Here is a 26,766-nt window from a genome sequence, read left to right as displayed (position 1 = left end):
AAATACTTGTTTATTACAAATACTTATTTTATTAATAAATCCCTGTTTTAATCATTCCAAACATTGTCAAAAAAATTCTCATAAAACATCGAGCACAATACTCCCACCCAAATCGTGCAGTGAAGATACCAAGTTACCAATAGTTTTGCAACTTTTCGAAAAAACTTAAATGTACCAACGAAACATATTGTTCATAAAAACGTTTCGTCTTAATCCAACAGAAATTTGCCGATCCAATTTAATTTTAACGCATCGTGTAGTACTTTCCCCAATCCGTAAAAAGACATTTTAAAAATAAAATGTCCTAACCCATATGTGATGAGATTCTAATTTGAATTATTTTTATCCATACCTATTACAATTTGGCGGACGTATCCAAGAGATAAGCTGGTCAGATCAGAGTTTATCAACCGCGAACACCAACTTTTGATTATTTCTTGCTGGCAAGTAGCAAAATGGGTCGTTTGATCAGCTTGTATTGGTTATGTGTAATTTTCTGTGTTTGTTTAGTGCCTGTTGCTCTAAAACAAACCCCAACAAGGAATAGTGAAACAGCTGAGAGCGGTGTTAACGTGACGAAGTCTTCATCTGAAGAATCTAGAGCAGTCGTGGGAAATCTGACAACAGTGTCCAGTAAGATGTTTTTATCTTGTAGAGATAATAGTTGTACTGTGACGAAGGGCAAATATATTTATATCTTAAAAAAAATTGTTCCCAAATGTTTAGTGTCTATAAACAAACGCGTAAAATCAAGTTGAAGTGTTAAAGCTCTAAATATAGATAGCCTTTATCTCTGTTTATGTACAACTCTAATATTGTATTTCTTAGAAATCTGCTATAATGGAAATACGATAAGAAAAAAATATATACACAATTCGATAATTTCAATACTTTATTGCTGGTATCCAAGTTGCTAAGGAAATTTTAGTAATGTTCTTAAAATATTGTTAATTTTACTTAATTTTTCGAAAATCTAGAAATAAAGCCAGCTTGACAAAATTAAAGCAGTACAAGTATATTGGAAATTATTATACAGTGTGTTTTTCAAGTCTATGTCATAATTTCGGAAGGTAGTTTCCCGAGTTATTTTAGATTAAGAAGTTACTAACTACGGAGATACGGGGTGTTGAGGTTTAAAATTTCTGAAGAAGATTGGCGTTAAGTGATGATATTTGATGATTTAACTAGTTGTAAAAGAAAGCCCGCTAAATCTGGTGATGATGATGCCAGAAAAAAGTCAATAAAGTCCTCGAACTTCGGCGTTGCAGAATATTTTGGATTTTGGATAACTGTAATCAATTCTACATGAGCTAATGAAATAAGTTTATAATTTTTTAATAAAAAAAAGTAAAAGAAATCTTGTTAGAAATTTTGTTTTTTTTAGAAGTAGCCAGTGATGACACACACAGAAGCTATGAAGCTTCTAAAATATTTCAAACCCCGCCGATTTTAGATAACCTTTAATTGCATTGCATCGAAAACCAAAAAAAAAATATTTGTGAAAGGTTGGGACCAATAGACTCCTGGGATCAGAATAAGAGGATTTTGATCAACTTATCTAAATGTGCATATACAAAAATTAACTCTTACTGAGATTACTATTTATGCAAAATTATTTTTTCAAAATAATGCACTTATATTCTTCTTGCACCAGAGTCTTCAATTGAAGTTCGTGACATAGTGATAAATATGCCGAAAATATAGGCTGTTAAAGGGTTTCGTTTTTATATTTGGAGCGTTCTGTTAATAAAAATAAGAAAATAAGTCTAAAATGTGTATTTCTTAATAGTATTATGGTTGTTTAAATATTATTCGCAGAAATGCTTCTTATTACATCATTCGAACAGTCGTGACATCTTTAAGAGGGCTTTAAGAAAACTTTTTTATTTTGACTCCCCAAATATAAGAATATAAGACCAAAATCTCGATCATCCTACATTTCAGTGCATCTAAAGCTGAAACTTACCCTGTTTACGTACAAAATAAAATACCTTTTCTATTATTTCCTTAGCTATTCGAGAAATACATTAAATTTGAACAAAAGTCTTCAATGTAGCCTTCCGCCACAGTGCTCGATCTCCTGCTGCAGCAGACGTTCGTCGTAATGCGTGACCACTGTACTCTTTCCAGTTGTCCAGCTTAAAAAAATGTTGCTACTTCTTGCGAGACGGCACTGATTTTATGAATACCGACCACCATTCGTTGACACTTTCCACTAACGTATTTGAGAAATAATCGACGTTCTACCAATCTAGCTGGACGTAAAGCAACATGTTTTCGATATAACGTAAATAATTGTCTTCCAGCACAGTAAACGTGGTCTCTTGGTTTTGGTGTTGGGAATTTTGATAATTAAGGCGGATTTCACGTTTTTAACATTATCAATTATTGTTAAGTTGACTAATTCATAAGAACGGTATGCGCTTGCAACCCCCAATATTAGGACGACCTATGAAGAAGCTTTTAAAAAATGTTGTTCTTTTATTTTTAAAGCGTTTACCTTCATCATCAAATATAAATTATCAGGTGCACTATTCAAAAAGCAATCAACTTGGTCCTTTGTAAATACTCGGAATTTTTTCGGTACATATCCCTCATTTTGTCTCTAGAGAGAAGCACGTAACTTTGAATATTTGGTTATATCAATCCCCTTATTTATATCCAACCTTGACCGCAACAATGAATATTGTGAACAAAGCGTTGTTGGGTTCATTTTATTTGATAAGTTTGAGAAATATACAATCAATACATCTTCTGAATACAACTTAATGTTTTTTTCTTTGCACCAATCCATAAAAAGTTGGTAGAAATATTTCTTTGTGAGAAGATTCAAAGAAGCCTCTTTGGCACACTCCAGTATCTCCTCATGTATACCTAAATCTTCGTTAGATTCCATTTTTACATAGTTTTTAGCAAATTGAACCACAAACAATCACGAATAAACACAACTGAAGCAATATGGCGACTAATGTTGATGAAGTATCCATGACTACATGGATATATCCTACTTACCTACTTTGCTTTATTATCCAAATTTGGTTTGAATAATTTCAAAGCACAAATTAATAATTAAATGGGGGATTTCGGTTGGAGAAAAAATAGTAATAGTATTCCCAGTTGCCAGCAATTGTCCAGAACAAATTGCAATAAATGGATTTGCTTGCTGCAAAATATTTGTAATATGTAAAGACATAAAACATAAGAGTTACAGTCTTTTAATAGTGGGTCCAACGTAGCAAACAAATTATTTGTACAAAAACTAAAAATTTTTTCGAAACCTTTGTTTTGAGTAGGACCAATTGGAGTTTTCAATTTGAGCCGGTTTTGAAAAAAAGCTATGGAAACTTGATTTTACTACTCACTTTTAAATAAGTGCCTAAGAAAAAAAAAATCGAATAAAACACTCCTAAGCTCTAAGTGGTTGACGAATTCACTGTTTCATTTTGTTCAACTGTTTTCGAAACACTGTATGTAGGTAATTTGATATAAATCACCTTATCTTGATCCCCGGAGTCTGCGATGTGATTTTTATTTATACAACTAATCAATATAAAAAGAAAAACATCTTTTTTCATAGAAACCAGATGGAAAATGGCCAATTTTCAAAATACTTACCGTCGTCAAAATTCTGCTAGTATCTTCCAGTACTCACCTACACCATATCTTCCAAACAATTTGACTAAATCAATTAAAAAGATATTTCCTAATAACTTAATTTAAATATGTCGATGATAATTCAGATATATTCTGACGGATTTATATAATTCAAAGAACTTTTGCTTCTACCAGTTATCTTTGATTCATTAAGACTTTTTAGTCAAAAATGATCCAAGGAGCAACCTCTTAAAAACACTCTTGGTAAAACTAATCTTTTCAATTCCGATTCAGTTGATGATGGCCAAATTTTCCCGAAAATCTGTGGACGTCAGAAGGCAGTTATTCCGAGGGGGAGGATAATTGGAGGGAAGAAAGCTTCCTTAGGTGAATATCCCTGGATGGCCCGTCTCATGCACAAAGACAAACACGGTCATAAATCCTTTGGATGCTCAGGATTCTTGGTACACTCCAAGTTCGTCATCACTGCAGGACACTGTACACATCCCCATCACACTCAAAGAAGAGGACCGCTGTAAGTATAGCAAGTCCAAAAAGTAATTTCAAATCAGTCTTGAAGTAATTATTGAAAAGATGAATTAATGATTGAACGCCGACTAATTTTAAATGATCTCATTGTTCTAACCAGCTATGTAAATCTAAATTATTCGAGAGGCTTGTCCATAATTATAACTCAATAATGCATAAAAATAGACGCCTGTTACATAATATTTCTTGTAGTTGTGACTCAGTGCCAGATTAATTGAACTAATTCAGAAACAGTATATTCCACTCGAATTAAAGTTTGAACGTGAAAAACATATTAGTAGACATTTTATTCCACTTTCTGACGGGGAAGGGTAGAATGATAATATCGACAAAGTAACTGCAATGAAGTGACACTAAGTTGGCAAATTGCAAATAAGTAGCAAATTTACCCGTTTTTCACTTTTTTTACAACTCACGAAAATCTAGACGACCTATCGGAAAATTAGTCATTTTATGTTGTAAACAATTATATTACCTACAATTTAAGGTATGTAACGTCATATTTCACCAATTTGTTAACTGTAAGATAAAGGTTGAACGCGGAAAAATCAGTTCTCGAAAATTGTGCTATATTATTGCAAAAAGCGATGGATGTTGATGAAATTCATGGACAAGGTGATCAATCCAAAGACCAATACATATGACAAAGGCATCGGTAATCATCGATTGACGGTGAAATTGTTGCTCCAGCTATTTATTAATTAATTTCGTTCATTTTTTTGAAGTTAATATCGTAGATATAGGTTCTAATTGATCCAAAGAAAAGTATCGAAGAAGAAAAATTTCAAAAAGTTGAAATTAAGTCGCTATTTACAACAAAGTGGAACGTTCAAAACAGCGTTATAAACAAATTTTCCCAGGGTGATGCAAAAGCCGCTCGGGAATTGGCTCTTTTTCTATTAAATAGAGCTTATTTTTATAGTAATTTTTAAGAGAGATATTACCTACCTACGCCTCTTTGTTCCCAAGACAACTTTTTTTTGTCATGTTAATTGTTAATTTGACGTATCGGACTAGAATTTTAGAGACAATTAAAGAAAGGGTTTAACTTTTATTTCCAAAAAGCTTTACATTGTTAGTTCATGTAATAAACGCGTTATCGTTAACGTTAACGAATGGTCTGCACTCGGGAGAAGGAGCGCCGGTCCCTCGCATGCGTGTGAGCGTCGCTCTCGGTCGCGCGCGAGGTTTTTGACTTGAACGATTCAAATTAGGTTCTACTTTTTAAAATTTCTCATTTTCGATACGTTTCTTGGGATCAATTGGAACCTATATCTGCGATGTTAACTGTTAAAATTAACGTTTAGTAATTAAACAATTAGTTGCAAAAAAAACAAACGAAATTAATTTCAAGTTGCTGTAGCAACAAATTCACGGTCAATTAAATCGGTGCTTGGCACACATGTTGGTCATTGGTCATTTACCTTTATTTTACTGTTAACAAATTAGTGAAAAATCTTAAATTGTAGGTAATTTAATTGTTTACAATAAAAAATAAGTAATATTCCGAATGATTGTGTAGATTTTAGTGGGCAGTAGAAAAAGTGAAATAACACGTAAATCACTTCTTTCGAGTTACTTTTTTATATCATTCTACATAGCCTTCCTCGTTATAAAATGTCTACCAATAATTTTTTCTGGACTATATTTTTATTTTCGGACAATATTATTCAACACTGCTGCAATTGTTAAAGATATTGTTGCTTTTAAATTCCTCACCTAGGAAATGTTGCGCCAGCCAATTTAAGTCTTTAAACGCGTCACAGTTTCGGAACAAAAAAATATCGGGCCTGGGTCTATTAATTTATTATTTTTTATTTTAGAAATTATATCTACTTTATGTTACCAAAGTTTGGAACTGGTTAATTATTATCAAAACATTTTCAGATTTTCAGTTGTGTTGGGAGAACATAATATTGAAACAAAGACAGACTGCACCCCTGGAGGAACATTCTGTGCTGACCCGATACAGACTAGGAAAATTGCCAAAGTTATTACACACCCAGACTACAACCCAGAGAATACTGCCCAACACAATGATATCGCTATCATCCACTTAAAGAAAAGGGCTATTTTCTCAGGTATGAACAAATTAGTTAATTTCAGCGTAAAACCAAGTATTCTGTTTAGTTTTAATTCCAAAGTCTAAAGCTGCCATGTCTGGAGAATAAGGTGGCCACTCTACCAGACATAAATTATCAAACTGACGTTTAAGTAATTAAGTAGTATCTAAAATTTTCAATAATTCGAATACGATTACTCATTGAATATTTTATTTCAGATTTCGTTCAACCTATTTGTATGCCAAAAAACGATAGTCAAATTCCAGCAAGATATTTTCTTAGTGGATGGGGCAAAACTGAGAATGGTATGTAAAAATGATTATACATCTAGCTTTTATTTAAGTTTTTTTAATGAAAAGTAGCCATTAAATAATAATTTTAAGGAATTATTTTCAAAAACACACATACACTGCTAAAAAAATGCTTTGTGTCAATGTAACAATTTGATTAACATTTAATAAAAAATAACACAAACACCCGTATAGCTGCAAATTTTTATATGGAAACAAACAATACTTTCAATTAATTCAAAATCGAGTATTTTCACCCCTGTTTACACCCTTAAGTCGATGATTCCTTCTCAGAATGTTGTTTGATTATCGTTTTACATATTTCAAAAAAGAAACATCCCATGTCATTAACTACATATATTTCAGTCGTATTTAATGGGATTGAGATCTGAACTCGTGCTGGCCAAGCCATAACACAAATTCAAACTTCCACTTTTCAGTTTTTGTTTTTTGTTTTCTAATACAGATACATTTTATATTATTATATCCTGGGTTCAAACGATATTAATAAATAAATAGATTGCTAGGTGGTATGTTGAAATAACTAAATAATATTATAAACCTTTAAACAATAATTATTCCCTATTCGTTTTATGCTTTCTTTTTTGTCGTTTAAAGATTTCATTTTCAATAAATGTTTTATAATTCCATCTATAGAACATAGAAATGATTTAACTGTCATCATAACTAAATTTCCCGTTGATCTCTTTCCAAAGTTATATTGTAACACTTTGAGACAACTCATTTGAAAACTTGTTATTTAAGAATTTTAATAGTTAAGTATGTGCTCTTTCATAAATACTCTTTGAATATTTTTGCGTTTCATTTGAAGATAATTTTTATACAATTTTTTAGAACTAATTTGAATAACCTTTAAAATAAAGTAATAGAATGAAAGCATTTTCTTTAAAACCACCATTCAAACTGTTGAGAGCAATTTAGTTGAATATATTAGGTGATTTCGTTTCATGTCTGACAAAAAATGTAATTATAGAATTCTAGGAAAGATGTTTTATAGTGATGATGAATTAAAATAACCCACATGACATTGTTGACAGGTTCAGTAATTTCTTTAGTCGCCTTAATCAGTTATGTCATCAATTTCAAGGGCTGCTGGCAATTTGCCATTTGTTAGCATTGGAATCGAGTTGAATATCACTAAAGCTGTGAAAAAACTGAAAAATAGGATGACCTCAGATCATAATATGATTTCTAGAGTTTTGTTGAAATATTGTTCNCCTCACTTCTTTTTTTTTTTTGACAATAATCTATAATCACCAATATTTTAGTCTTTAAGTACCGCCCAGTCATCGCCCACTTTCTTCAGATGTATGACGTTCCTTCTCACTCTTTCTCCTGTGGCGTTGTTTTGGACCACTAAGTCGCTACCCTCTTTGACCAGTACAGTGTGTGGGGCGTCTTTAAAGGTCGTGTCCAGTTTCGTCTCTTTTTTCATCCGCTTCACTAGCACAGTGTCGCCCTTAGTTACTCTGGATTCTCTAGCATGTCTTCGACGATCCGTGTATTCTTTTCCTTTTTGTTTCTCTGTTTTATCCCTGTCTCTTATTTCTTCTTCCGTATCAAAATTATTTAACATTGGCAACGCATCTTTCAGTAAATGGCCAAATATCAACTCAGCTGGGGCTTTGCCAGTGGTGCTATGTGGCGTGTTGTGGTACATTAGCAAATAATCTTGAAGGTCGGCTTTCCAGTCACTCCCCATAGCTTTACTAATTTTTAATCGCTTTAACAGACTACGATTTTGGCGTTCCACTTCTCCGTTTTGTTGGGGCCAATATGGAATCGTACTGAATAATCTAATATTATTTATCTTGCAGAACTTTTGGAACTCTGCGCTTTTGCCAAATTGTGATCCATTGTCCGCTGTAATCGTATAGGGGTATCCTAATCTGGTAAAAACTTGTCGAAGTATTTTAATCGTGATTTCAGCCGTCGTATTCTTCGTTATTCCAATTTCCATAAAACGACTAAAATAGTCGATAATTACTAAAATGTATTCTCCCCCGGGAAGAGGTCCCAAGTAGTCAATTGCCACGTCTACCCAAGGGTGTGTTGGTAGTTCTCGTCTCTTCAATGGTTCCGGTGGATCGGGTGCGGATACCAGCGTGCATCCTTTACATCTTTTGACAATGTCTTCAGCTTCCGTATCCATTCCTGGCCACCATACCTTTGTTCGCAGCCGTTTCTTCATTGACACGATGCCAGGGTGGCCTGTATGGGCCAGTTCTAAGGTACGTTGGCGTAAACTGTGAGGAACAACTATCCTAGTTCCCCGGAGTAGAATTTCGCCATACAAGCACAGTTCTTTCTCGAATATCCTATAGGTTGAAACAGCGCTATCCCAAATTCCCCTATTCAATCCTTCCTTTACCTTTTGTATCTCCGTATCGAGTTCAGATTGCTGCTTGATCTCTGCGAGTCCAATGGCCACTGGGAGAGAATATTGTACGATCTGGCGAATGTATTCATCATTTTCAAACATTTTGGACTCCGAATCCACACATAACCTGGAGAGCGGATCTGCTATGTTTGACTTGCCTGGCTTATAAATTACTTTGTATTGGTAACATTGCAGCCTTAGAATCCATCTTTCTACTCTTGCGCAAGGTTTCGAAGTTGGTGTGAAAATGTATTGTAGTGGCTTATGGTCCGTAATAAGTTCAAATTCTTTCCCAAAAAGATAAATGTTGAAACTTTCTACGGCCCATACTAAGGCCAAAGCCTCCTTTTCAGTCTGGCAAAATTTCCTTTCTATTGTTGACAAAGTTTTGTTTCCATAAGCTATTACATGGGGTTCATCTGAAGGGTTAAATTGTATTAATACTGCTCCCAGACCAACTGGGCTTGCGTCTGCAATCAATTGTGTTCTTGCCCGTGGGCAATAATATCCCAGGCACTTTTGGCTTGATAGCTCCTTTTTGAGCTTTTCGAAAGCTTCTTGTTGGTCTCGGTCCCAGGTGACTGTGGTTTTACAATCCGCCTCTTTTAAGGCTTTTCTCAAAGGTTCAGCTGTAGTAGCCAAATTCGGTATGAATTTTCCAACATAGGTGATTAGTCCAAGGAAACTCCTTAATTCAGCTGGATTCTGGGGTTGGCGGAACTTTTTGATGGACTCAATTTTGCTGGGCGATGGTTTCACTCCCTCTTTAGTTAGGATATGTCCCAGGAATTCAACCTCCTCGACCATAAATACACATTTATCAAGATTTAATAGGATGTTGTATTCCTCCAGAGTCTGTCGTACCGTAAAAAGCCGATCTTCATGTTCATTTTCCGTTTTTCCGTATATAATTATAGCGTCTATAAAAGTAAAACACCCATCGCACTTTGAAAGTATCCCTTCCATGATTTTCTGAAATATTTCAGGGGCACAAGTGATGCCAAACAACAACCTCTTATACCTAAATAATCCTCTGTGTGTAATAAAAGTGGTTATGTATCGTGAGTTCTGTGATATTTCAATCTGATGGAAAGCTTGCTTTACATCTAGTTTGGAAAAGAAGCGTGCTTTCCGTAGTTTCGTTAAAAATGTATCCATAGTAGGTAATGGGTGATTTTCCCGGAGTATGGCAAGATTTGCTCTCCTCATGTCGATACAGAGTCTAACCTCTCCATTTGACTTCAAAACTGGTACCATCGGCGAAATCCAACTTGAATGCCCGTTTACTGGCTCGATGATGTCGCGCTGAATCAGTTTATCCAGTTCTGCATTTACTTTTTCCTCTAATGGTATTGGTATCCTCCGCAAAGGTTGTATGACGGGGTTCACTTCAGCATTTATTGGGATATTTATTGACACTCCTTTTATTTTTGGAAAAGGCTGTGATGATTGTTGCTCAATTGATTGAATGTCGACCCCTAATCTCAAAACGTCCAATTTTATAGCCGTTTCTTTGCCTAAGAGGTCCGTCTTTCCATTTTCAATCACATAAAACCTTTCTCGAGAGCTTTTATTCGCTATTTCGATTTCAGATTCGAAAGATCCCAATACTACCAAAGGATTAACGTTTGCATAGGATTTAAATGTTTTATCGGAGCCTTTCATTTGTCTGACGACCTTAACACCGTTGTCCTTCATGCGTTTCCAAGTAATTCCGCTAATTATGTTACTCTTGCTACCGGAATCGATGACCATTGTTATTTCGACTCCTCCCACCACACATTTAATTCCATCATCTTCCCCCATATGAAAAATATATTCATCCGCGTCATCCTCACCTTCTTGTTCCACATGACGGATGTCCTCCTCACGTCTCCTTTTCTTGCTAGGTTGATTTGAGCCTCGATGCAGGTTTACTGGCCTTGTTCGGCATTTTAATTTAAAATGCCCCAGTTTTCCACAACTTGAACATGTTTTGTTCCTAGCCGGGCAAGTACTATCTTTAGCTATGTGACCTTTAAGGCCACAGCGAAAACATTCGACGTAATTTGACTTCAAAACCCCTGGCTTGCTGGTTCTTCGAAACGTGGAATCGTTTTGAATTTTATTTATCTCTGATTGCTGTTCATTGCCTGTCCGTGATGTAAACTTATCCATCTGTGATTGAACGGTTTCTAAAGACATAGCTATCGAAATAATATCATTTAGTGTTTTGGTGTCATCCATTTCCAAAATTTTTCTCCTCAATTTATCCGACTTGCATTTCTCAACAATTTGGTCTATTATGTTTTCGTCCACGTTGCTAAATTGACATTTTGCCGCTTGTCGTCGTAGCTTAATAAGAAAACTGTCAAATTACTCGTCGGCCGTCTGTGATATTAATCTAAATAAATGTCGTTCATATATGCGGCTCTGTTTTGGAGCAAAATGCTTGTCCAGCTGCTCGATTGCGTGTTTGTAAACGTCTATATCCTTATTTTCTACCAGCGAAACGTCGATGTTTGCCCCTGGTAAATTAAAAAATATTTCTTGTAAGTCACTCCCTCCGCTATGTAATAACAATGCCTTTCTCTTTTTCGGATCCTGAATTGAGGCAGCCTCCAAATATATTTCCAGTGATCTCTTCCACTTCTCCCACTTGCTTCGCATTGCACGTTCGTCATGGGTACAATTAAACGTGGCGATGGCGGTCAAGCCTTGCATCGCAGCCTCCATTCCTACAGCATCAAATTTGATTAGTATTAATTCCCCTACCTTCCGCAAGTGTCGGCATGTGAACAGGTGCAAATGCATGACAAATATTCAATATAAAGCGGTTAGGACCATTGGTGTATAATTTATGAAATAGCATAAACTCAAACTATGACCGATGTCTCTGATTGGAACAATGCGCAATCCCCCCCGACAGATTCACCTTCTCCTCTTTTTGTTCCTATCCCTAGCCTAAATATAACTTGCTCATTTCATAAGCTCTATAAAAACCTCGGCAAAACCTGACATCTAATCAATTTGCCATTTATGTAATCTGCCTCAGAATTTAACTCTCTTTTCTGAATTTAATCAAATTAGTTTACCAAATTTTCGAATTTAATCCTAATCCCTGAATGTAATCGTATTAATTCATCAGTGTCTTTCCACCGTGTCACCAATTTCTGAATTTAATCACATCGATTTTCGAATTTACTTCTAATTCCTGAATTTAATCACATTAATATAATTCATCAGTTAATTTGCCACTAATTCCTGAATTTAATCATATCGATTCCTTTGTATATTATAGTTTATCTGAATTTAATCAAATTGCTCTTTTTCCTGCCTGTATATGCCGGCACTTGACCTTACACATACCATCAAATTTGTCGATTTTTTTTTTCCTCGGCTCCATTTTCAAAAATGATATAAATATAGGTAATTGTACTTACTGTCGATCTGGTTTTATCCTCGTCGCCAATTATGTAGTGTACACCCACAAAACACTTGCTATGTTATGACTTTCACACGTGCCGAATTACTCCGTCTCGGTTGCTTGCACACAGTTGACTGAGATGTCAATNTTGCCAGCACTAGAAAATACAATATCTAAATACCCAACAACTATTTGTTTTCAGAGCCCATCAGCAAGATAAAGATGAAAGTGGACATCGGCACGTTCGATAGGGACGAATGCGTACAGAAATACTCCTTCCTAAGCATAGACCTCAAAGACACCCAGATCTGTGCTGGGGGTGAAAAACAGAAGGACGCTTGCACAGGAGACTCAGGAGGCCCGTTGATGATGTCCAGCGATAACGGGACTTGGTATGCCTCAGGTATCGTGAGCTACGGCATAGGCTGCGGGATGAAGGGATGGCCAGGGGTGTACACAAACTTGGTAAAGTTCTTGCCTTGGATCAAGACCCAGATAACTGTCAACAGCATGCTGTCTGTGAGGAGCAATTCCAAGAAGAAGGGCAAGAAGCGTCACAAGAAAATAAAGGTGGTGAAGATACAGACCAAGAAGAATTAGTTTAGAGTTAGCTTACAGTTTGTTTTTAAATAGCAAGTTTTGTAAATTGTCATAAACATAGGATACGTTATTCGTTATTAAAATTAGATCTATCAAACATATCAAAATATTTATTTTATATGCAAGAGTAAAAAGTCAATCTGTATTGCATGAAAAGTTTGTCTTAACAACCACATGAGTACAACGGAGAGACTTATTACACACCTTAGAGGTTGCTATCATTCGCTATTACTAAAAATTTGAAGCAATAATTAGTGGGCTTCATAATGCATACATATAAAAGGATATTTTGAATACGCCACTGTAGTCGGAGTCGCTACTGTNCGTACTTGCGCCGTTAGGGAGTGCACGAGTATTCTAGAATAAGTGCAAGTGCGGCAACATCTAACATATACAAATACTACAGATATCAAAGTCCAAACCCAAAGATCTGACATAACTTTTCTGACGTATTTTGATGAGCTGAAAACCATGTCGTTGTCAGAATTCATGCATGACCGACCAGTATTTTGTAAAATTAAGGTGAAAACGGATAAAAAATTGCTCAGTTATAGTCCAAAATTTATTTTATTCTACATAAATATCTGTCATCATTTCCGACTTATTTTGACCAATTGAAAACGAAACCGTAGTCAGAATTTACGTACAATTGGCCAGTATCTTGTAAAATCTATATTTAGAGTGAAAATGGACCCAAAATTCGCTCAATTTAGCCCGCTTTGCTCAGACTAACGACATTATGGTTAGTCTTTGTTTCTAGAGTATCTTACTCTTTTGTTTTCAAATGATTTGCGAAAAGGATGTCACCGCGTAGAGGTGTCCTAATCGCAAAAATTGAAATAAAAACACTAACGACATTTAATATTCGAAAAGAACAATGAAAACCCTATACGATTCCGAACAACTCCAAGAAAAAAAAAAACTCATCAAGTATGGGGGTAGGAAAATGTTGTCGAATCCATATTCCTCTCTGAATTGAGCAAACTTTGACCGAAAAATTTTTCCTAAAAATGTAGTTCAGAAATATTTACTTTCGAATACAAGGAAATTTAAAAGTTAGCCATCTCCGTTCGCTAGGGTTGGAGATGGCTGGAAAGATATATGCTCAAATGATATTCTTCTATGACGGGATCTTTTTCAGCTCGTCAAAATATGTCGGAAATGATATGTTCAGATATTATGTAGAGCACAATTAATTTTGGACTATGACTGAACGATTTTTGAGTCCATTTTCTCCATATTGTGCAAAACCATACTTATCGTATCAACTTCGACGTCACCTGTTACGTAGGTGTTGTATAATAATGAAAACGTAATATTGACAGTTGATAAAGGAAGCAGGGCAAAAACTAACGTTTAGGTGGGGAATTCTGGAAGGAAATCTAAATAGTTGAAGTAAGAACAGTGTGGAGATGGGAGCAAGACGATCAGCGGGCAGTGTGGCAAAATAGTGAAAAATCAAAGTGTTTAACCCGTATTAATTAGCAGGTAATATTCTTTAAGTACTTTGTTGTTAATTGTTCTATGTAATCTTATGATTGTGATGATTATAGATGTTTAATGATAACAATTCTTCTCTGTACGTTTAGCCTCCATTGCTTTATGCTCAAGGGCATATATTTTTCTAAGGTANATTCGCTATTACTAAAAATTTGAAGCAATAATTAGTGGGCTTCATAATGCATACATATAAAAGGATATTTTGAATACGCCACTGTAGTCGGAGTCGCTACTGTTGTTTTTAAAAGTTTTAATTAAAAATATTTAATAGTGATTGTACTGATGTAGATGCTATACGCAACAGCATCAACTTTAATACCTGGTAAGTTACAAAAAAAATATGAATTGATGTATAAACATTTCAACGATTGGCGAATTCCCAAAAAGCGAATAATTTTACGCAGAATATATCCTTATTGGAAAGGGCAAATTGTTGACTCTGGTCGGAATATTCCATAATGAGAGCTTTACTGATATCTGAAAAAGATACCAATCTTAAACAATTTCTTTATTTATTGTCCAAGAACAGTGTATAGGATATCTTTCGGGATAATGGCGTGTTTAGCAGAGAATATACGTAGATGTTATAAACATAAACTCATATACATATTCTCTGACACTCGAGAGCAATTAAGACTTTCCCACACAAAGTAAGTTCAAAACTTGTAAAGGAAGGAAGCTAAGAGAAGTGTCAGTAAGAAAGCTTTTGGACGTTATTAAAAGGACAAAGCTACTTACTGAATAGGTTTGAACAGGAGACGCACAATAGGCCTGATAAGTCCGCAGTTCAAGATGCCTTGCCAAGAAATAGAAGTGTTCAGCAAAAACATAATACATAAAATTGTAACTGAATCACCTAATAATGAACATAATATTGACGTAAGTTCCTTTGAGTGCATTGAATAATAGTAGGTATTTTCTAATTTTAGGTTGTAGCAAATTTTGGTATTACTTGTGGATGGAGAAATGACGAATTCGATAAAATGAGTGTTGGTGATGTGGAAGATATTAGTAATATGTTGATAGTGAATTGTCAAAAACCAACAGAACATGGAGCTTATGTCATTAACTGCTGGAAATTTGGAAAATATAGTTGAAATTTATAAAAAGTACGCTACTGTTAGGTCAGTAGCAACAACACAAGATCGACTGTTTGTTAACTATAGTAAGACTAATTGAAACTGCTAGATATTTTGGGCTGCCTAATCTACGGAGTATACGAGCCATTCTATGGAACGGTTACCTATCTTAACAAGCTTGCAGATATACAAGACATTTTAAAACTGAAGATGCATGATGTGGAAGTGGAATCAATTGAAAACCAGGACACCAAATCAAATTTAGCGCAGGAAGCATTCAAACGGTGACATTGCTGCTACATTGAAGAATTATAAGTTGCCTAGAATTATTATTGAAAATTATGTTAATTGCAAATTAGATATACATATAAAAAAGGAATATGATTAAAACTCTGATGAAACTGAAATTTAACTGAATTCAGGCAAAAAAACTTTGGCTGCACAAACTCTTGTAAGTCATTTTATCTGGAAATTTTATAAAAAACTGTCACTTTTGGCACGATGTTGATGAATACAGGATGATTCACAACTTCAACAAAAAAATTTGGGAATGAAGAATGGAGTCAGTATCGTAAAATAATTTTTTGTAAAATCTTTATAGTTTCCGAGAAAAAAAATTGTTATTATTATTAAAGTTATAGTATTTATAACCCTTACATTACTGGACTACTGTAGTCTCTAGCGCTATTCGCGTTGAGCACTGAAACAATGCGCTCTCTCTTCACGTGGCCCCAGGTGATTCCGAATAGTGTTTACATTAGTTTTTCAAGTGTCAAAAATGGCTTACGTGTATAGCAACTCGGAGTTGATGGATATCGTTTTAATTTATGGCGAAGCAAGACAATATTTGTGTTATGGTGAAGCATTTGTGTTATGGTTATTGGCGTAAAAGTTGAGGTAAAAAAGATCACGATTTACCCGTTCCTACAACACTGACCTACAAAAATTTTTAAATTTTGCACATGTGAAAATATTAACACTACACCAAATTTGAATCAATTTGTTATAAGCATACCAAAGACTTCATAAATAATATGATTTTAAAAACCGTCCAATACGGGTCTGTACAGTTAAAATGGTGAGACTTAGATCCTTGCTTTATAAGGCAATTCTAAATTACTTATTGAGTTCTATTTGTGGTTAAAGTTTGATTTACTCGAACTGAAACACCCTGTATATATAGCATAGAGAAGTTAGATATCTTTTGCATGCCCATATTGCTGGTAACGAAGAACATTAATTTGAATTAAGTTAAAACTTTTTAAAATAGAGCAAAAAAATGATTAAAAGGTAAAAATCATATCGCTAACGAAAGAATGGTTACAAAATTTTAGAGAATTATTAGCAAAAAAGTAACCACGTTTCAGTTGTCTTATTTTATAATTTGAACATGGCCTAATTAACTTCAAACAACATGGTGATGATAAAGTATATCAAAATTAGAGTACCAATTAGTAATAGGTCAGACAGGCCGTTTACACTTGCCTGATCGTACGAACAATAAAGATTAAATTAATCGACTCTGTTCGAAGATATTTATACAGGGTATCCCAACGAAAATTTGACCACCCCTATAATTGGAAAACCATATTTCAAAATTCGCCGAGACCCGTCGATTTTTGTTCTTGGGGGGAGCTTTTTTGACAGTCAAGCCAACTCGATATGTTCATCCCCCTAATGCCTAGCAACCCCAACTTAAAAATTTCAAATGCAACTACCCCACTTGTGGCACATCATTTTAAAGCCCTTTTCATTGCGAATACAGTGACGTACCGTTTTTAGAAATCGGTTGAGATTTGACAGAATTATTGGTTACAAACGAAAAGATGACAAACCAACTTACGCGTAGTAATTTCTACACAAATGCCCACCACTAATAAGTTTTTCATCTACTACACATGACCGCATTACCTAATTGTTATTGATGTGTCTATCAGTTTACAAAAAAGTCAGAAATGAAATAAAAAAGCTGAAGCAAATAAAACTAGATACTAAAATAGTTATTAGTAGAAGATACTTAAGTTTATAGGAATTCAGACCTTTTCAAAATAACAAAAAATCAGTACTACAAAAAAAGTCGGTGTTTTTTGCTTGTGACCAAGAAATCGTTAGTTTCAGCCGTTATTGAAAGTATTAACGTGTGTTCGAAATGGTTTATTCTATCGCGGAAAGAGTAGAAATTGTTGCAATTTATTATCGAAATCACGATTGCGCTAAAGCTACAGCACGAATTTTTAATGCCAATCATCCTGAAAAAAATGTAAACCACCAGTACGTTAAACACCTGATTGACAAATTTGTTGCAACAGGTTCGCTTTTAAACAAGAAACGTGAAGTAATTGGGCCAGTTCGAAATGAAGCAGTTGAAGTGGCAGTTTTGGGTCATGTACAGATGGATAATAAGCAATCGATTACAACTGTGTCTCAAGCTTCTGGCGTATCCCGTTCCAGTGTTCATCGAATTTTGAAAAAACACAAGTTTCATCCATTTAAGATGACGCTGGTTCAAGAGTTACATGAAGATGACTTTGATCGCCGTAACCAATTTTGCGAATACTTTAGTGAACAACTTCTACTGAATCCAAATCTTCTCTACAATACATGTTTCTCCGACGAATGCACATTTATGTTGAATGGCGAAGTGAATAGACACAATTGTCGTTATTGGAGTGATACTAATCCGCATTTAATCAGGGAATTTCATACTCAGACACCTCAAAAATTGAATGTTTGGGCAGGCATTTTGGGCGACCATCTTGTTGGACCATTTTTCATCCAAGGTAATCTCGATGGAAACACCTATCTAGAATTATTGGAAAGTACAATTGATCCTAGGATAACAGAGATTTTAGAAAGTGACGACAATTTACTAGAAAATGAAATAACCTTCCAACAAGATGGTGCGCCCCCGCACTATGCTGCTGCTGTGCGACAATTTTTGGATGACCATTTCCCGGGGCATTGGATTGGCAGAAGAGGTCCCGTCGAATGGCCACCAAGATCTCCGGATCTGTCCCCTTTGGACTTTTTTCTGTGGGGTCATTTAAAATCACGAGTGTACGCCACTCAGCCGGAAACATTGCAAGTGCTACGTCAGAGAATTGTAGAAGAATGCCGATTAATAACTGCGGATGTCTTTAATAATGTTCGAACAGAATTTGAAAACAGACTGTATTATTGTTTGGAAGTTAACGGGGGTCATTTTGAGCAATTCATCAAATAAATCTGATTTATTATTTGCTTCAGCTTTTTTATTTCATTTCTGACTTTTTTGTAAACTGATAGACACATCAATAACAATTAGGTAATGCGGTCATGTGTAGTAGATGAAAAACTTATTAGTGGTGGGCATTTGTGTAGAAATTACTACGCGTAAGTTGGTTTGTCATCTTTTCGTTTGTAACCAATAATTCTGTCAAATCTCAACCGATTTCTAAAAACGGTACGTCACTGTATTCGCAATGAAAAGGGCTTTAAAATGATGTGCCACAAGTGGGGTAGTTGCATTTGAAATTTTTAAGTTGGGGTTGCTAGGCATTAGGGGGATGAACATATCGAGTTGGCTTGACTGTCAAAAAAGCTCCCCCCAAGAACAAAAATCGACGGGTCTCGGCGAATTTTGAAATATTATTCGGTTTTCCAATTATAGGGGGGATCAAATTTTCGTTGGGATACCCTGTATAGCAGATGAAATTGTTTGTAGTCCATTCGTTATACCGAAAAGCCAGATACTGAACTTTCTAAAGCGTTGCACTGCTACAGAACCGTATTAAATTTCGCGCCAGTGTTGTAAAGCGCCTCTCATTGGTAACTAGATTTGTTCTAATTAAAATGGCGATCGTTTATTAGGCAAGTCTACACTGTTGACAGTCAATTCGCGTTCACTCCATAGAATGGCGTATTCGATTAGCCTGTGGTATGCATGTGTTATTTATAGTGTCTGTGTGGTAAGCGTTGTCTCGAATTCTACGGAGGCAGTATCTGACAAGAATGAAGCGGCAGGTAAGTTGTTAATAAAATTAAGGACAAGTAGAAGAAAATCTACTTGATTTTGAAATCATAACCTAACTTTGCTATCGCGCCTCTCCGAAAACAACAAAACTGTAAATATATTTACCTATAACAATTTGGAACAAATTAGATAAGTAAATGGACTATGACTGGTTGAAAATTGTGTTGCATACGAATTCTGATGAGTAAGCGGTATTTACTTGAGTTCCTTAGGTTATCTTCATATTTAAATGCTACTAAAATCATATGTATTAAACATATATCATTTATTTTTCTAAATGTTTACATTTTAACAATAATTTATTTAATATTATAAGATAAATTAAAAAGTACCAGTAGTTAAATGCAGAATCTATTTAATTGTAAGCGTGAAACATCGATGCAACGTCAGTGTTTTAAAAATAGTTTATATAGCTGCGCTTGGGTATGTAGTTGAGGCGCGTGTAGATTTGCTAAATTCGTAATTTATTACATACAATTGAACTAAAAACAGAGATGACTTTCACTCTCCAGTTTAAAAAAAGGACTGATACGAAAGCCACAAACTATTGGCAAATACTTTCACTATAAACGAAAAGAAGTGGATGAAATATTTAAGAAATAAAAATCACAGGGAAAAAATTGCAGTCATTGCAAATTAAAGCTAAAAGCTTACTACACATTAGCAGAAACGTATTTCGTTAACAGTAACAAAAAGTTCTATAAACAATTTTGTAACACGTCATGGGGAACTGACCGCAATTGTGTTGGTATTTTTTTTTCAGTTATCGTAAGAGAATGTAGAACGCCAAATCACGACACTGGATTTTGCATCAGAATCAAACAGTGTAATATATTGTTAAGCCAAGTGAACAATACGGACGCTCGAGAATTTTTACTTGCATCGCGATGTGGATCACCAAAGGAAGACATTTCAAACCCAAAAGTATGCTGTGGAAAGTACGATAACTTCAGACGTGGTACGCACTATTTATTCATTAAAAAAATTAGAATAAATACCGGATGAAGGAAACATCTTGTACCACTGATAATATTGGAACCCTTATTATGACAGTTAAAAAATCCAAATATCTAAAATCATTTCTGTCAGTTCTACCTACCTTACAACAACTACAAAGTAAAATGTTCAACAAGGTATCAATAGAACAGACCAAAGGTACTCTCTTGTGTGAACATAAACTGATTTAGATCAAGTAACCTCATTTCGTCAGTTTTAAAAATATTTCATTGAAATTTGATGTAGGGGAGAGTTGAATTAATCAAAAATGAATATTAACTTATTTTTTGCTTAAAACTAAAAATAAAAATTTGAGGTTTTTTAAATCTCTGGATTATTACATCTGAAGTTTTAAGGGAATCCTATACTGGGTGTTTCAGGATTATTTCAGGAAACACATAATGCAAGCGCAAAGAAGCAAACGAATAATCTGATCATTTAAAAATTCTTGTATGCCTTAATTTCTATAGTTTAATTTTGCTTATGTATTGGGTGTAAATAATCAATCAATATCAAAGAAGGAAACGTAGACAAATCGATCACAGTTTTATTCTTGAAACCCCTCTCAACTTTCAAGGGAATCACCTCCTTTGGATTTGACCTTGACTTTCAAGGTCATTTGAAGAACAGGTTTAATTTTTTAAATAGGAACCTCTATTTTTGACTCCGGATTCGAAAAGAACGCAAATTTTTACGTTCCGGTAGTTAGGTTCTTTGAATGACCTTTAAAGGTTATTGCAAGGAAAAATATTTAAATTACGCACCTGAATATCTCGTCAGGGAAGCCACGAATCTGAAAATAACCGTACGAAAGTTGTTGGGTTCGGAGGGGGATATCGGATAGTGACCTTCAATTTGACTTTGACCTTCAAGGTCAATTGAAGGTCAAATCTAATGTTTTCAATATTAACCTCTATTTTTGACCCGGGATTCAGAAAGAGCGCAAAATTTTAGGTTTAGATAGGTAGTTAAGGTTATTCATCGTCTTCAAGATCAAATTGAAGAATACCATCCGATGTCCCTCTCCGAACCCAACACATTTTGTAAGGGTTATTTTCGAATTGGTGGCTCCCCTGACGAGATATTCAGGTGCATAATTTAAAATATTTGTCCTTGATATAACCTTTAAAGATCATTCCAAAGAATAGCCTTAAATAGCTATCTAAACGTAAAGTTTTGCAATCTTTCTGAATCTGGGGTCAAAAATGGATGTTACTATTTAAAAAAATAGATTTGACCTTGAAATGACCTTGAAGATCACGGTGAAGGTTAAATTGGAGGTCACCATCCGATGTGCCCCTCCGAATTCACTAACTTACGTGAGTTGTGATTGGTGGCTTCCCTGACGAGATATTCAGGTGCGTTATTTAAAATTGGACACCCTGTATAACGAACATCACTGACATGGATGATGAACTCAGTAGTAGTGATGATTTTTGCAAAATGTTTTGTCATAACTGAGGATTTTGAAAACAATATTTTTTTAAAAGACGGCCACAATGATAACTTTTAAGTTGCGACCCTAAAGTCAGCATTTTAAGTTACTATTTAATGCTTTAATTTTCACAGACTTTATAATTTGTGTTCGATATTAACAGAGAAACAGAGGCGTTTCCAAAATCCGAAGTTATGTAAAGGAAAAATATATAAATATGCAGTATAATTTTTGTAGTCAAAATGAACCGAATATTCCCGAGATCTTGCGGTCATCAGGAGGTAGCGTTCGAAAGCAGAATAATGGGTGGGAAAGAAGCTTCTTTAGGGGAGTTTCCTTGGATAGCCCGTCTGATGTACAGAAATAAAGACGGCCAAAAAGTATTTGGGTGCTCAGGTTTTTTATTAAACTATAACCACGTGATTACCGCAGCCCACTGTGTACATCCTGGTAACGTTGTAGATAAAGTACTGTAAGTAAAAGTATACGTTACAGTGAATATTTCCTTTTGTAATACTCATTTATTCAATATTATTGAATATTGAAAATCAATTTTCATCTTTTGTTTCATTAATTTGATCCTCTTCCCAATAAAGGTATTAAACCAGTTGAAATTAATTCTTAAAAAATTCCTAAATTCTCGCAAAGGAGTGCAATATGTTTGGTTATAATCATAGTATCCACAACACATTTTCGTACCAAATATACAGGGTGTCCCGGAAATGGTGGGCAATCTCTCGGTTATGGATAGATAATGAGAAAATAATGTCACAAGTTCATATAAAATTTTTTCCTCCGGGCTCACCCTGTAAAGTTATTAGCTCTTGAAGTTGAGAATTAAAAATGGTTTTTTTGCTGTAACTTTTGTATTTTTCAATAAATTTTGAAAATTTTTTGGCTGGATCTATAATTTTTTAAACTGCTTTGGATGATAATATGAAATCCTCGATAATAATTATGGGGGCCCGGGGGCAAAGCACCCCCCACCAAAATTTCTAGAAAAAATTTTTGTTCCACTATACCCCAAATTTTCCATCATTTTTTATAAAAATTTATGGTATTTTACGCAAAAAAGGTATTTTTGTTGAATATCCATAAAACATAATTTTGTATAATTTTCAACGTGTACTGACAGTTTCTAAAGTGTGATTTTATAACAGTGGCCATAAAGGTAAACACATGACTTACTTTTAACACTAGTGCTAAAAATAATTCACTTATAACACTAGTATCATAAAATGAAATTGACTGACAGCATGCGTTAAAATTATACCTTAATGACGTTTGTAGAAAAACGAGTTTATAGACAACGGTACTGTTTAATTTGAGACATTTTATTTAACAGAAACACAGGTTTAATCGTAGTTGGCTTTTACATATCAGAATAAAGGACAAATAATTTGCAATAGCAGTGTTCCAAATTATGAGAATTTGGACTTAACTAAACTAACTAAACGAAAAGTGCATGACAATCAAAATTTTGTAACTAATATAATTCATAATAAATTCTCAATATTAGTTCCACCTTCTCTTATACAAATACGAGCTCGTTTAACAGAAGACTGTTGCACTCTCCATAACATTTCAGGATTTTGTCGTATTTCATTTGCAGAATAAAAAATCCTTTCTTCTAATTCTTCTCTAGTGGTTACAGGTGTGGAATAAACAAGATTTTTCAAGTGCCCCCAAAAGAAAAAATCAAGTGGGTTCATATCTGGAGTTCGGGCAGGCCAATGAATAGGTCCACCGCGACCTATCCAGCGATTAGGACATACCTCGTTTAAATGATCCCTTACTGCAGCACTAAAGTGAGGCGGCGCCCCATCGTACATGAATATCAGTGCATTTCTGGTTTCAAGATCAACATCTTCTAACAGGTGTGGTAATTGATGCACAAGGAAATCTAGGTAACGTTGACCATTCAGTCTAGGGGGTAACACAAATGGACCCAATAAGTAAGGACCAATAATTCCACTCCAAACCTTAACATAAAATTGTCTTTGGTGCCTAGTTTCAATAATAGCGTGTGGATTCTCATCAGACCAATAATGTAAATTATGGGAGTTAATAACTCCATTCCTCCCAAAACTTGCTTCGTCAGTATACAGAATTAATCTCGTAAACATAGGATTTTTGCTCATGTATCTGAAGAAACCATTGGGAAAACTGTACTCTTGCACGAAAATCATCAGGAATAAGAGCATGCGCTTTTTGGATATGGTAAGGGTGAAGAAGCTGTTCTCTAAGGATTCTTGTAACAGTGGTCTTTGGAACATTGGTAAAAGAAGATAATGACCTAATGCTAACTGTTGGATGAGCAGCAACTTCGTCCAGTATATTTACCTCTACTTCAACTGTACGTGCTGTTCGCGGGGCACCCCTGTTTATAAATTATGAGTTATGACATAAGTCTTAGATTTAAAACTACGTATTTGACAAGTTTGACAATTTAATTGCCTTTGGCATACTCTGACATGTCAAAGCCAACCACGATTAAATCTGTGTTTCAATTAAATAAAATGTCTCAAATTAAATGGTACCTTCTTCTTTAAACGGGTTTATCTAAAAAAATATCTATTTTATGGATATTCAACAAGTATACCTTTTTTACGTAAAATACTATAAATTTTTATAAAATGATGGAAAATTTGGGGTATAGTGGAACAAAAATTTTTTTCTAGAAATTTTTGTGCGGGGTGCTTTGCCCCCGGGCCCCCATAATTATTATCGAGGATTTCATATTATCATCCAAAGCAGCTTCAAAAATTATAGATCCAGCCAAAAAATTTTCAAAATTTATTGAAAAATACAAAAGTTACAGCAAAAAAACCATTTTTAATTCTCAACTTCAAGAGCTAATAACTCTACAGGGTGAGTCCGGAGGAAAAAATTTTATATGAACTGTGACATTATTTTCTCATTATCTATCCATATCCGAGAGATTGCCGACCATTTCCGGGACACCCTGTATATGCTAAAGAAATACTTCCATAAACAAGCTATTTCTTAATATTTCAAGAAATAAACAATCTCTCCAATGAGAGAACATAGATTTGATTATTGAAATCATCAAATAGGATGTTACAAACTTTCAAAGAAGTTACATTTTGTTCTTATTTCTAATAACTTTGAACAAAATCACACTAGTCAATATCCGCAATACACAAGCTAAGCGCCAAAATTTTAACCAATTACTTTACTTGTCAACAGCTTTTGTTCAATTTTTTTTTTCGAAAACCTCTTAGGTTTCAAGACATACTTTTGTAAACTATAAATTTTTAATACCCGCCACTGGAGCATAAACCGAAACACTTAATTCATTGGAAAATAAACAAAAAGATGCGGAATTAATTCGGTTACTCTTGAAAAATAATTTTGTTAAGTAAAACTGATGAACTAAAGTATAACGAATTAAGGTTGTTATTTCGACAAGTTCACACTTATTTGACTAAATTAAGTTGCAGCAAATATTGAAAATGACCTTCGTTATTGTCAAAGCATAATTATATAAAACGTTGAAAATTTTTTCTCATCTTCACTATGATTTCCGAGTTTTTGCGGTTATCCTGGCGTCGTTCTCTAATCGATTTCGTAGTTCCCCAAACCGTATTAATTGGAGAGGAGTACACTATTTGTTTCAAACTACCGCATAAATAAAGTAACACGGATTAAAACCTGGTGCTCGGGCGGGCCATGCAACAGGAAAATATCACCCAATTCACCGTTCAGCAAAGTCCTGCCTTAAAGCAAGCAGCACCATCAGGAAGGTGCCACCTGTTTCGACGAACCTCTAGCGGAACATCATATAGTAAATAATTCTTAAAAGGTATAAACACCTTTGTTAATCTAACTGATTTGGTATAAGGTCCAATGAGCCATTCGTTTACTATTCCGGCCCAAAGTTTACAGAAAATCTTCGCAACCTCCAGTTACAAAAATACCGTCGGCGGTGATCGATTATAATCAATCTTGAGGCTGTAAAAACTGGACTTTTTTGTCTAAACTAAACTTTTTTGGTACATTGTGCTGTCCACGTGAGTTAAAAAGTGAGTCTACTAAAAATGCAGTCAATTTCGTATTATTGAGATATATTATTTTTGTAATGCGAAATTAAATTCCGTGAGGAAGGAACAATTTCTTCGCATTAGTATAATTTGGATAGATTAATTTTTATTTTAGGTAATTATTAACGGCAGCGATCATGATCTCGTGAATATTTCTTTTCAGTACTTCAGTGGTGTTGGGGGAACATAATACTGAAACAAAACTCGACTGCTCTTCTGATGGAAAGAACTGTAACACCAGGCATATTCGTAAAATCGATAAAATAACAATCCATCCAGGTTACAGCCCTCGTAGTAGTGCATATTACAGTGACATCGCTATTCTCCACATGAAAAGTGGTGCTAGGAGGTCAAGTAAGAGATAACTGTAAATATACTTAGTTTAGTCGATACACAAAATTGGATTTTTTTATGTCATTTTTAAGTTTTAAGATTAGATAGATTTTCTGCTGTTTTCTGGCGTAGTGAATTGAAATTTAACACAGGCTTACACAATTTTGGTTGAAACAATTGAAAACTAAAATTTTACGTGAGAGAAAAAAATTGATGAATTTATTTAAAATAAAAAGAATATTTTTCTGTCAACCATAGCGATGGGATTAAAGCAAATTCGATAACAATAACACAAAGTATATTGTACTTATTTTAGCAAAATACATATGTACTTTTGATACAAATTAACTTAATATTGAAATAATTTATAAGGAATATGAAATTAAACATTTTCTGATATATATATATATATATATATATATATATATTTAAATAATTTTATTT

At 34.5% G+C, this 26,766-nt stretch overlaps 2 protein-coding genes across 2 annotated transcripts in view; both read left to right on the top strand.

The window, feature by feature from the left end:
• Positions 1 to 428: 428 nt before the first annotated feature.
• Positions 429 to 13,004, top strand: LOC108905490 (serine protease 7-like). Its single transcript, XM_023454172.1, has 5 exons — positions 429 to 633; positions 3,889 to 4,129; positions 6,031 to 6,224; positions 6,425 to 6,511; positions 12,506 to 13,004. The coding sequence occupies exons 1-5, from the start codon at positions 456 to 458 to the stop codon at positions 12,901 to 12,903; spliced, it is 1,098 nt and encodes a 365-aa protein (XP_023309940.1). The 5' UTR covers positions 429 to 455; the 3' UTR covers positions 12,904 to 13,004.
• A 6,299-nt stretch (positions 13,005 to 19,303) lies between these two features.
• Positions 19,304 to 26,766, top strand: part of LOC108905496 (melanization protease 1) — a 13,725-nt gene continuing 6,262 nt past the window's right edge. Inside the window, exons 1-4 of the mRNA XM_018708371.2 lie at positions 19,304 to 19,484; positions 20,258 to 20,452; positions 22,163 to 22,397; positions 26,153 to 26,343. Of these exons, the coding sequence (XP_018563887.1) occupies positions 19,376 to 19,484; positions 20,258 to 20,452; positions 22,163 to 22,397; positions 26,153 to 26,343 (730 nt within the window). The 5' untranslated portion in view covers positions 19,304 to 19,375. The remainder of the gene's footprint in view (positions 19,485 to 20,257; positions 20,453 to 22,162; positions 22,398 to 26,152; positions 26,344 to 26,766) is intronic.

Source organism: Anoplophora glabripennis, unplaced genomic scaffold (genome assembly GCF_000390285.2).
Source record: "Anoplophora glabripennis isolate ALB-LARVAE unplaced genomic scaffold, Agla_2.0 scaffold231, whole genome shotgun sequence".
NCBI classification, from domain to species: domain Eukaryota; kingdom Metazoa; phylum Arthropoda; class Insecta; order Coleoptera; family Cerambycidae; genus Anoplophora; species Anoplophora glabripennis.
This window is presented reverse-complemented; position numbering and strand designations above follow the sequence as displayed.